We start from the raw sequence: 12,408 nt of genomic DNA on the forward strand, positions 1-12,408 counted from the left end.
GGGTCTCACTGAGTAGCTGAGGCCGGCTTTGAACCTATTTGATCCTCCTGTCTCAGCCTCCTAAGGGCTAGGATTACAAGCGTGCACCACCACGCCCGGCTAAGGGAGACATAATTTTAGATTGATTTCTGTAAAGATATGTTAGTTTACTTTGCCATTAGTGTGCAGCAATATAGTTTACTTTGCAACTAATTTGGAGTTTCATTAAATATTTATTTTGTGGTACTGGGGATTGAATCCAGGGTTGTTGTCTTTCTAAGCTACACTCCAGCACTACTTTATTTTGAAAGTGTTTTGATAAGCCGGGCCTGGTGGCACATGCTTATAATCCCAGTACTTGGGAGGCTGAGACAGGAGGATCGCAGGTTCAAAGTGAGCCTCAGCGATGTAGCAAGGTCTCAAAAATCTAGTGAGAACCTGTTTCCAAATAAAGAAATAAAAAATAGAGCTGAGGGTGTAGCTTGGAGGTAGAATGGCTCTAGGGTCAATCCCCAGTGCCCCCCAAAATGTGTTTTGATAAATTAAGGTGGTCTAGCATTTAACCTGTGATCCTCTTCTCTCAGCCTCCCAAATAATGGGATTGTAAATGTGTACCACCCCACCTCGCTCATTAGATTTTTTATAAACTTAATTTCTTTGGCATTTTTGTTTGTTTTGTTTTTTGGTAGTGGGGATTGAATCCAGGGATCTTCTACCTCTGAGCTAAACCCCAGACCTGTTTTTGTGTGTGTGTGGTACTGGGGATGGATTGAACCCAGGGGCATTTTGCCTTCGAGCTACATCTCCCAGCCCTATTTTTTATTCTTTATTTTGAAGCAGGGTCTTTCTTACTGAGTTGCAAAGGGCTTCACTAAGTAGCTAAAGCTATTTGTGAACTGCGATCCTCGTCTCAGCTTCCCAAATCCTAAGATTACAAATGTGCACCACCAGGCCCGGCCCCAGCCCTAGTTTTTATTCTTTATTTGAAACAGGGTGTCACTAAGTTGTGGAGTGCTTCACTCAGTAGCTGAGGCTGCCTGTGAACCCGGATCCTCCTGTCTCAGCCTCCCAGATGCTGGGATTCCAAGTATGTGCCACCATACCTGGCTTGCTTTAGCAGTTAGCATATTATATAGTTCTCTTGAAGTAAATATACAGTCATTACTACTAATACCAGTTTGAGTCTGAAGTGTATAAAAAGCATGTCTTTTGGGCAAACACGACAGTCTTAATGTCGTCCCCTCAGATTCCTCCTTCGGTGCAGTCACCAGCACAGCCACAGGCTTTTGCCAGACCCGGGGGTCCCTCTGCACAGGAGCCTGCCCCCTTTGTTCTTCAACACCAGTACGAACCTGTTCAGCCCCACTGGTTTTACTGCAAGGAAGTAGAACACAGACAACTCTGGATGCCTCTAAGTATGCTTGACTCTGTGAATCTTGAAGAAATCTATAATTCAGGTGAGTACCTACTCATCATTCCTGCCTGGTTTTAGGAGGAGCCCGAACAGAGCATTTGCCATGACCTGCTTTTTTTGAATGTTCTATTCTTCATCTCTGTAGACCCCAACAGACTCTACTTTTAAGATGGTGCTATTAATGTAAACCCTGGCTTATCTGAGCAAGATATTTGAAGAAATGCTTATGAATTTCTTTTATTTGAAGGTGTTTTAAACGAGAGAAGTAGGATAGTTCATATAATTCAAGTTTCAGTTTTCCTCTTTCTCCCATTCATTTGTAGATTTTGGTGGGAGCATTTAAAAGTATTTTCTAAGCCGGGCGTGGTGGCGCACACTTGTAATCCCAGCATTCGGGAGGCTGAGACCGGAGGATCACGGTTCGTGGACAGCCTCAGCTACTTAGTGAGGCCCTCCGCAACTCAGTGAGACCCGGTTTCAAAATAAAGAATAAAAAATAGGGCAGGGGGTGTAGCTCGGAGGTCAAATGCCCCTGAGTTCCACCCCCAGACCCACCAAAAAAAAAAAAAAAAAAGTATTTTCTGTCAGACTCTGGTTCTGAAGTCGCTCTGTGTAAAAAGTATTGTCCAGCCGGGCGTGGTGGCGCACATTTGTCATCCCAGCTTTTGGGAGGTCGAGACCGGAGGATTGCACTTTGAGGACAGCCTCAGCTACTTAGTGAGGTCCTTTGCAACTCAGTGAGACCCTGTTTCAAAATAAAGAATAAAAAATAAGGTGGGGGATGGTAGCTCATAGGTAGAATGCCCCTGGGTTTCATCCCAGGACTGCCAAAAAAAAAAAAGTGTTGTACAGTCCGATGGGTTTTAGAAGTTCTGCTCACTGTATCCACCTTTTGAGAAGTCTTGCAGAGAAGAAAAAATTTTATTGTTTATCCTGATATTACTTGATCATGGGATTTAAAAATGACCTGTTAACATTTTCCAGCAATGTAACTCATAGAGCACTAGTTTTTTGGTTTTTTGTTTGTTTGTTTTTGTTTTGTTGCAGTACTAGGGATGAAACCCAGGGGTGTTCTACCTCTGAGCTACACCCCTAGCCCTATTTTATATTCTTTATTTTAAAACAGGGCCTCACTAAGTTGTGGAGGGCCGTACAGCCGAGGCTGGCCGTGAACCTGAGATCCTTCTGTTTCAACCTCCCAAGTACTGCAATTACAAGTGTGCACCACCAGGCCTGGCTTACGTAGAACATTTTTGTACATAGATGTTACTGCCTTTTTTTGAGTAGTACTTACAGTTGAACCCAGGCACGTTCTACCTTTGAGCTATGCCCCAGCTATATTTTTTAAATTTTGAAACAAGCTCTCACAAAGTTGCTGAGGGCCTTGCTAAATTGTTGAGTCTGGCCTTAAACCTGTGATCCCCCTGTCTTCGCTTCCCAAGTGCTGGGGTTACAGGTATGTGCTACCACGCCCAGTGATAGTACTGCTTTCTTCTTTGTCTGGGAATGGCGGCGGGGAGGGGGTGTTACTGGGGTCAAACCTTGGGGCTTTCTGCCTCTGAGCTATACCCCCAGGCCTTTTTGGTTTTGTTTGGTTTTGAAACAGGGTCTCACTAGGTTGCTGAGAGTTTCGCTAAGTTGCTGAGGCTGGCTTTAAATCTGAGATCCTCCTGTCTTAGCCTCCTGGTATTGGGACTACAGGTTGCACTACAATGCACAGCTGATGTTACTACTATTTTTCTGTTTTTTTTATTTTTGCGGTACTGGGGATGGAACCCAGGAGCATTGTATCTCTGAGCTACCCCAGCCATATTTTTTTAATTATATATATATATATATATATATATATATATATCCCCCCCCCGGTGGTACTGGGTTCCTGGAAACCCTTCTCTCTCTGGGCTTTACTCCCAGACCTATTTTATATTTTTATTTGGAAACAGGGTCTCTTAAGCCAGCACGATCCTCCTGTCTCCGCCTCCTAAGCGCCGGGATTACAAGCATGCGCCACCACAGCAGGCTTTAATTCTGTATTTTGAAACAGTCTCACTGAGTTGCAAAGAGCCTCACTAAGTAGCTGAGGCTGTCTCGAGCCACGATCCTCCGGTCTCAGCCTCCCAAATGCTGGGATTACAAGCATGTGCCACCATGTCTAGCGATGTTATTACTTTGATTAAAATGAAAAAAAATCATCAGTATTTGGATTATTTAATAATCTCATTACTTATTTTATATTGATGTTTGAACTTGGGAGTTTCTACCTTTGAGCTATCCTTTTTCTTCTCTCACTTTTTTTGGTCCCGGGGATGGAAGCCAGGGACATTCTACCTCTTGATTTTATTTTTCATTTTGAAATGGAGTCTCACTGAGTTGCTGAGGCTGGCTGCAAACCTGCAAGCCTCCTGTCTCAGCCTCCCAAGACCTGGGATTATAAGCAAGCACTACCATGTCCATCACCCTCAGCTCTTTTATATTTTATTTTATTTATTTATTTTTGTGATACTGAGGATTGAACTAAGGGACATTCTACCTCTGAGGTACACCCCCAGCTCTATTTTTTAATTCCTTATTTTGAAACAGGGTCATGCTAAGTTGTAGAGGGCCTCACCAAGTAGCTGAGACTAGCCATGAACCTATGATCCTTCTGTCTCAGTCTCCCAAGTACTGGGATTACAGGCATGTGCCACCATGCCCAGATTATATATATATATATATATATATATATATATATATATATATATATATATATATATATATTTTTTTTTTTTTTTTTTTTAAGCAAAAACAGGGTTTGGCTAAATTGCGGAGGATGGCCTCAAACCTGTGTTTTTCTTGTCTCAGCCTTTCAAATACTGGAATTATAGGTGCATGCCACCATGCCTGGCTTAATGATCACATTTTAAAGATTTCCCTGGCTATTTTTTTCCCCCCACATAAGAAGGCTCACAGGTTTTAGTAGCACAGATTAAAACTTCTGGCTTTAAATAAAAATAAGTTTATTATTAGTCTTTAAGTATTGATGAGTCACAGTATTCTTATTTACTATTTTCAAATATGTGTCTCAATAGTTGGGAAAATGACCTCTGTGCTCTCTAGTCCAGCCAGACCCCGAGAGCGTCGTCCTTGCCACAGATGGCGGCCGCTACGATGTTTACCTCTATGACCGAATGAGGAAAGCTGTCTACTGGGAAGAGGAGCCAACTGAAGTGAGACGCTGTACTTGGTTTTACAAGGGAGACACAGATAGCAGGTTTATCCCCTACACAGAGGAGTTCAGCGAAAAGCTGGAGGTATGAGAACCTTGTTTCTTTACGCTTCTCTAAACCACGCAGGCTGTGTGCATGGAGCCTGGGGCACCTCTTACGGTGAGGCTGGCTGTTTACAAGACCGAGATAGCTCTTCACAAACAAGACAGCCTTTTAAGTGGCACCAGCATTCACCAAGTGCAGACTGTAGTCTCCTCGTCTAAAGATAGAGTATGTTTTTCAGGGATGCATCACAGATTTAATGAGGTGCTTGAATCAAACCTTCAAAAGAACCAAGGCTGCTGGGATTCCATGTTGACAAGCATATGGACATTTTCTTTCTTTTTTTTCTTTTTTGGTGGTACTGGGGTTCCTGGAAGCCCTTCTACCTCCGGGCTACACTCCCACACCTATTTTTACATTTTTATTTGGAAACAGGGTCTCCTAAGCCAGCGCGCACAGCTGGCTTCAAACCTGCGTGATCCTTCTGTCTCAGCCTCCCAAGCGCGGGGATTACAAGCGTGCGCCACCATGCCCGGCGACATTTTCTTTCTTTCTTTCTTTCTTTCTTTCTTTCTTTCTTTCTTTCTTTCTTTCTTTCTTTCTTTTTGTGGGACTGGGGTTCCTGGAAACCCTTCTACCTTAGGCTATACTCCCAGACCTATTTTATATTTTTTTTATTTGAAAACAGGGTCTCTTAAGCCAGTGAGGCTGGCTTCAAACCAGCGCAATCTTCCTGTCTCCACCTCCCAAGCGCAGGGATTTACAAGCGTGCGCCACCACGCCTGGCACATATGGACATTTTCAGTGTGAAAAATTTAAAACAGGGAGAAATGTTGTGAGACTTTCTAGTGATTTTCAGACTGGTGATTATAGGCAGGCATGGTGATACATGTCTGTAATCCCTGCTACTTGGGAGGCTGAGGCAGGAGGGTCACAAGTTCAAGGCCAACCTTGGCAACTTAGTGAGACCCTGTCTCAAACTAAGAGATTAAAAAGGCTGGGATGCAGTGCAGTGGTAGGGTGCCCAGCAGTACGAGGCCTTGGGTTTGATTCCTAGTACCATATTCACACACAGTAAAAAGATAATTTAAATTAGTGAGTAAGGGAAAAAGGTATAAAGGAATGATGGTTTATAGAGCTTAATTTTCTTTTCTTTTTGTGGTACTGGTACTCGAACCCAGAGGCATTCTACCTCCAAGCCCCACACCCAGCCTGATTCTATTTTTATTTTGAAACAGGATCTCACTAGGTTGATGAGAGTCTTACTACTTGCTGAGGCTATCCTCAAACCCAAGATCCTCCTGTGTTAGCCTCCCAAGTACTAGGATTACAGCGGTGCACCACCACACCCAGGTAGACCTTAATTTTAAAACTAATTAAGTAAGCGAAAATACACTATAATTTTTGGTACTTTTGGTGGGACCTTACTGAAGCTATGATGTCCCAAGGGTGGATGTTTAGTCTTACTACTTTGAAGCTAAAGTATAGTAGCACTTTATCTTAACTCTGACAGTGTACAGTATAGGCTTCGAGGGTCAGCTAGCTGCCCATGTACTGACCATCTCAGTAGACATGTTTTTGACCAGGGAAACCTAAACTTCTACTCAGTCTCTTTCATGAAACCCTATTTCAAAGTAAAAAAATAAACTTGGACTGGGAGTATAGCTCAGAGGTAGAATGCCCCCCCCCCACAGATGGTAAAACTTTACTTTTTTCAACCATTGTTGTTTGTGGTATTTGAAAAATTATAAATCAAATAGGGCTGGGATTGTAGCTTGGAGGTAGAGTACTCCTTGGAGGTAGAGTTCAATCCCTGGTAATGAAAAAAAAAAAAAAAAATAGAGGACCAAAATATAGAAAGCTGATGAGAGAAATTGGTACCTTGTGTTTCCCAGGACACAAAAATAAAAATAAAGACTTGTGGGTTGTTTTTTTTTTTTTTTTTAAACGGGTCTGTGGATGGAACCCAGAGGCATTTGACCTCCAAGCCACACCCCCCTTGTCCAATTTTTTTTTATTCTTTATTTTGAATCAGGGTCTCACTGAGTTGTGGAGGGCCTCACTAGGTAGCTGAGGCTGTTCACAAACCACGATCCTCTGGTCTCAGCCTCCTGAAGCTGGGATTACAAGCGTGCGCCACCACGCCTGGCACTGGCAGATATATATATATATATATATATGTATGTATGTATGTATGTATGAATGTATTTTGGTGGTACTGGCATTCATGGAAACCCTTCTACCTCCAGGCTACACTCCCAGACACTTAATTTTTATTTGGAAACAGGGTCTCTTAAGCCAGTGAGGCTGGCTTCGAACCTGCATGATCCTCCTGTCTCTGTCTCCCAAGCGCGGGGATTACAAGCGTGCGCCACCACGCCTGGCTACTGGCAGATTTTATTTTTTTTTTTGGTGGTACTGGGGTTCCTGGAAGCCCTTCTACCTCCGGGCTACACTCCCAGACCTATTTTATATTTTTGAAACAGGGTCTCTTACGCCAGTGCGACTGGCTACGAACCTGCGCGATCCTCCTGTTTCCGCCTCCCAAGCGTGGGGATTACAAGTGTGTGCCACCACACCCGGCCTGGCAGATATTTTTGATGGACAGTCTTGATTTAAAGTTAAATGAATATCGTTTTTGTTTTCCCTTCTTTTTTGGGGTTTGTGTGGTACTAGGGATGAGACCAGAGGCATTCTACCTTCAAACTACATCCCCAGCCCTATTTTATTCTTTTATTTTGAGATAGGGTCTCACTAAGTAGCAAAGGGCCTTGATAAGTTACTGAGGCTAGCCTGTGATCCTCCTCTCGGCCTCCCGAGTACTGGGGTTACAAGCATGTGCCACCACACCTGGCTTCTTTTCCCAGTTCATCAAATGCTATTACTGTTTTTTTTTTCTAAACATATGGTTGGACTTTATTAGTAATATTCAACTTTTTACAACAATGAGGAATAACGTCTCAATCTATTAAAGATTGGTTTTATATTTAGATTTATGTAACTGGTTATGTGACTATGTTTAAATACTGAAAAAAATCCCTTTACTATCAGAACCAGGCAAGACTCAACTGTTTGAGTTTGTGTTCATTACCCTGTTAAAGGCAGTGGTTGAAGATAAGGAAGCAATGTCTACTTTATATTTTTGTTAACTATGCCAATTTAATTAGAATTCCCTGTGTCTAAAATGCAGCCCTTTACTTATTGAAAGGCATTTTAGTGTAGTTTGTGTATAAAATCAAATAAAGAGCATTTAATACTTCTCGCATTTTATAGTTGATCTCTAAGTTCAGGTACTTTTAAAAGTCAGCATGTTACAATAGCAAGTTAGACTTTGCTTCTGAATTCTAAGTCAGCCTCAGTTATAACTCAGGATTGTCTTTAAAGAGCTACTCAAAAACACGAAACTCTGGAACACCTGTGTGTTGATTGGTAGTATTTTTTTTTTTTTTTTTTTGCAGTCTGGGAGTGGAACCCAGGGGCATTCTACTTCCAAGCTACACTCCCAGCCCTATTGTTTATTCTTTTTTATTTTGAAACAGGGTCTCACTGAGTTACAGAGAGTCTCACTAAGTAGTAGCTGAGGCTGTCAGCGAACCACAATCCTCCTGTCTCAGCCTCCCAGATGCTGGGATTGCAAGTGTGCGCCATGACACCTGGCTTGGTAGTGGTGCTTTTTGATAACTCATTATATGGAATGATTAAAGTAGAGGAGATAAGCCGGGCGTGGTGGCACATGCTTGTAATCCTCGCGCTTGGGAGGCAGAGACAGACGAGGATCACGCAGGTCCGAAGCCAACCGCGCACGCTGGCTTAGGAGACCCTGTTTCCAAATAAAAATGTAAAAGTAGGTCTGGGAGTGTAGCCTGGAGGTAGAAGGGCTTCCAGGAACCCCAGTACCACCAAAAAAACAAAAAAAAAAAAGTAGAGGAGATAATATCATGAGCACAAATTTGTGATTTATGCGACTGTAAGACTTAAGATAATTAAAAACACCACAGATCAAAAAGAAAAAAGTTAGCCAGGCATGGTGGCGCATGCATGTAATCCCAGTACTTGGGAAGCTGAGATGGGAGATTGCAGGTTCGAGGACAGCTTCAGCAAGTAGAGAGACTTACCAACCTAGCCAGACCTTGTTTCAGAAATAAAAATAAAATAGGGCTGGGGGTGTAGCTTGGAGGTAGAATGACCCTGAGTTCAATTCCCAGCACCACACAGACACAGGAAGTTCATTCGGGGTTGTGTTCCCTTCTCCCTCTGTCCCAAAATGATACGTTGAAATTCTAATCCCTAGTACCTCAGAGTGTGGTCTTGTTTTGATATGGGTCCTTACAGAAGTAATTCATACTTGAGCAGCGTGGACCTCTAATCCAGTATGGCTGGTGGCCTTATAAAACGGCAGCCATGGCTGGACAGGGGAGTGCCGTGATGATGCGGAGTTACGCTGCCAGTCAGGGACTGCCAGAGCCTGCAGGAGCAGCCCTGACAGGAGGCAGCAGGGTTTCCTCATGGGCGCAGGCACCTCAGGTTTGGACCATTTAGTCTCTAGAGGTCTGGGCTGATAAGTTTGTTTCAAGTTATCTAGTTCGGGGTCCTTTATGATGGCAGCCCTAGGAAACTAATATGCTGTAGAAACCTCGCTTTTGTTATTTATCCATTGGGGACATTATTATTTAGGAGTGATTGAGAGTAATTACATGCATGAGGGGTGTCTGTGTAGAGTGTGGCCATGAGCTGTCCAGAGCTGCAGTTAGGGTTAGTTTTTGTCACTGTCACAAACTCTCGATGTGACGTTTCATAATGGCTTATATGCTGTTTCCATTGTTGCAGGCTGAATATAAAAAAGCTGTAACCACAAATCAGTGGCACCGCAGACTAGAGTTTCCAGGCGGAGAGACTATAGTTATGCACAACCCGAAGGTAATGTGGCTTTTCCAAGATCGTGTTAGGCTCATTTTAATCATTATTTTGCCATGTGAGTGGGATCTTTTCAGTAAAACTTTATGAAAACATGTGGTGGGTCATAATTTGCTTATTTGCTTACCTGTCCTTGGTTTATTTTAACCTTTCAAGTAAAAGTGCATCCATTCTCTTTTTAGTAATACTGTGTCTGTAAACTTCTTGTTTTCTAAAATAATTGGTGAGTGGTGTTTTAACTCCTCCATTTAATTCTCTGAGGTCCAGGCCCTCACATGGAGTAGTAGCTTCCTCCCAGGTCATATTTTATTTATTTATTTATTTATTTATTTATTTATTTATTTTATTGGTGGTACTGGGGGTAGAACAACCCAGGGGCTTTTCTACCTCCAGGCTACACTCCCAGACCTATTTTATACTTTATTTGGAAACAGAGTCTCACTAATTTGCTGAGAGCCTCACTAAGTAGCTGAGTCTGGCTTCGAACCTATGCGATCCTCCTGTCTCAGCCTCCCAAGCTCTGGGGATACAAGCGTGTGCCACCATGCCTGGCTTATTTATTTTTTGCAGTCAGAGGATGGAGCCCAGGGCATTCTACCTTTGAGCTACACCCTCGCCCTATTTTTTCTTTATTTTGAAACAGGGTCTCACTGAGTTGTGGAGGGCCTCAGTAAGTAGCTGAGGCTGTCCACTTGGAAGCATGATCCTCCTGTTTCAGCCTCTTAAATACTGGGATTAGAAGCGTGCGTCACCACGCCCGGCTCCCAGGTGGTATTTTATTTTATTTTATTTTATTTAGGTACTGGGGGTGGAACCCAGAGGCATTCTACCTCTGGGCTATACTCCCAGTCCTATTTTATATTTTATTTTGAAACAGGGTCTCACTAAGTTGCTGAGAGCCTCACTAAGTAGCTGAGGCTGGCTTTGAACCTGTGCGATCCTCCTGTCTCAGCCTCCCAAGCGCAGGGATTACAAGCGTGCGCCACCATGCCCGGCCTTAGACTTCTTTTTTAATCTTAATTTTTATTATTATTATTATTATTATTATTATTATTATTATTATTATTATTATTGTTAGAGATTGAACCCAGAGGTGTTCTACCTCTGAGCTATACCTCCAGCCCTATTTTATTTTTTATTTTGAAGCAGGGTCTCACTAAGTTTCTGAGGGCCTCACTAAGTTACTGACGCTGGCTTTGAACTTGAGATCCTTCTGTCTCAGCCTCCTAAGTACTAGGATTATAAGCATGTGCCACCACACCTGGTTTTAGATTTTTCTTTTTTTTTTTTTTTTTTTGGTGGTACTAGGAACGGAACCCAGGGGCCTTCTACCTCCGGGCTACACTCGCAGACCTATTTTATTTTTTATTTGGAAACAGGGTCTCTTAAACCAGCTGAGGCTGGCTTTGAACCTGCACGATTCTCCTGTCTCAGCCTTCCAAGCGCTGGGATTACAAGCGTGCGCCACCACGCCCGGCTAGATTCATTCTTTTAAACGAAAAATTTCTGTTTGGCAGGACACTGAATTAAATCAGTTACCCTAATATATTTCTTCCTAAAAAATGTTTTTTCATTGACTTTTTTGTTAGTAAAATTGAATTTGATAATTAATTGGGAATCTGGCCCTTTAAGGAATTTTTGTATTACTATGTTTTATAAGACAAGAACTTCTCAATTACAGGTAACTTGTCATTGATTTCTTATGTGTAAACTTGGAGCTTTATGTTATATTTTGAAATCAAGGTATGCTACTTTCAGTTAGTTGTATGATTTTCCAACAACTGTTGGAAATAATGTTGATTTGTTTAATTTTGATTAATATTAACAACTCTTACAGAATTGGTGTTGGAGGACAGTACTTGATAATTTGTACTGTGAAGCTTGCTTAATTATGCATTCAAATGCAGTACTTAGCCTGTGGTGGAAAAGACTTGCTAATAAGCTCTGTTGTGTCTTGAAGGTTATTGTTCAGTTCCAGCCTTCCTCAGTGCCCGATGAGTGGGGGACCACCCAGGATGGACAGACAAGGCCCAGGGTTGTAAAACGTGGCATCGACGACAACCTTGACGAAATTCCTGATGGTGCGTGTGGTCTCTTTAGGATTGAAGCCTTTTTAGTCTTCTTCATTCTAGCATCATTCTTTAGAACAATGAAAAAAGAAACATTTACTAGGATTATCTGCCATGTTGGACATGGTAGTGCATGCCTGTAATCCCAGTACATGGGAGGCTGAGACAAGAGGATCGCAGGTTCGAGGTCAGCCTCAGCAATTTAGCAAGACTCTTTAGGAAAAAAAAAAAAAAAGCTGGGCATGATGGCACATGCCTGTAGTCCCAGTACTTGGGAAACAAGAGAATCATAGGTTCAAAGCCATCTTTAAAAATTTAGTGAGACCCTGTTTCAAAAAACAAAACAAAAAGAGTCTAGGGATATACAAAAAACAAAAAAAAAAAACAAAAAGATTATCTGCTGTAGTATGCCTAAATCAGTCAGATTGGCACATACCTTTTTTTTTTTTTTTTTTTGGTTGTATTGGGAATTGAACCAGGGTCGCTCTACCTCTAAGTTATACCTCTAGCCCTTGTTTTTATTTTTGTTTTGTTTGTTCGTTTACTTATTTATTTATTTGGTGGTACTGGGGGTGGAACCCAGAGGCTTTCTACCTCCAGTCTATACTCCCGGGCCTGTTTTATATTTTATTTGGAAACAGGGTCTCACTAAGTTGCTGAGAGCCTCACTAAGTAGCTGAAGCTGGCTTCGAACCCGCGCGATCCTCCTGTCTCAGCCTCCCAAGCGCAGGGATTACAAGCGTGCGCCACCACGCCAGGCTTTATTTTTGTTTTAAACAGGGTC

At 42.4% G+C, this 12,408-nt stretch overlaps 1 protein-coding gene across 5 annotated transcripts in view; it reads left to right on the plus strand.

Moving 5' to 3' along the window:
* SEC23IP (SEC23 interacting protein) overlaps window positions 1–12,408 on the plus strand; it is a gene marked incomplete at both ends in the record, with an annotated part of 39,200 nt that overhangs the window by 7,171 nt on the left and 19,621 nt on the right. For 4 of the 5 annotated variants that reach the window (XM_080693715.1, XM_080693712.1, XM_080693713.1 and 1 more), the window contains 4 exons: window positions 1,226–1,436; window positions 4,490–4,683; window positions 9,469–9,558; window positions 11,516–11,636. In XM_080693715.1, the coding sequence (XP_080549841.1) occupies window positions 1,226–1,436; window positions 4,490–4,683; window positions 9,469–9,558; window positions 11,516–11,636 (616 nt within the window). Of the gene's footprint in view, window positions 1–1,205; window positions 1,437–4,489; window positions 4,684–9,468; window positions 9,559–11,515; window positions 11,637–12,408 lie in introns of all 5 variants that reach the window. The other variant, XM_080693711.1, reaches the window with a different exon arrangement.

The sequence above is a fragment of the Muscardinus avellanarius genome (assembly GCF_963383645.1).
Source record: "Muscardinus avellanarius genome assembly, chromosome: 4".
Taxonomy (NCBI): Eukaryota; Metazoa; Chordata; class Mammalia; order Rodentia; family Gliridae; genus Muscardinus; species Muscardinus avellanarius.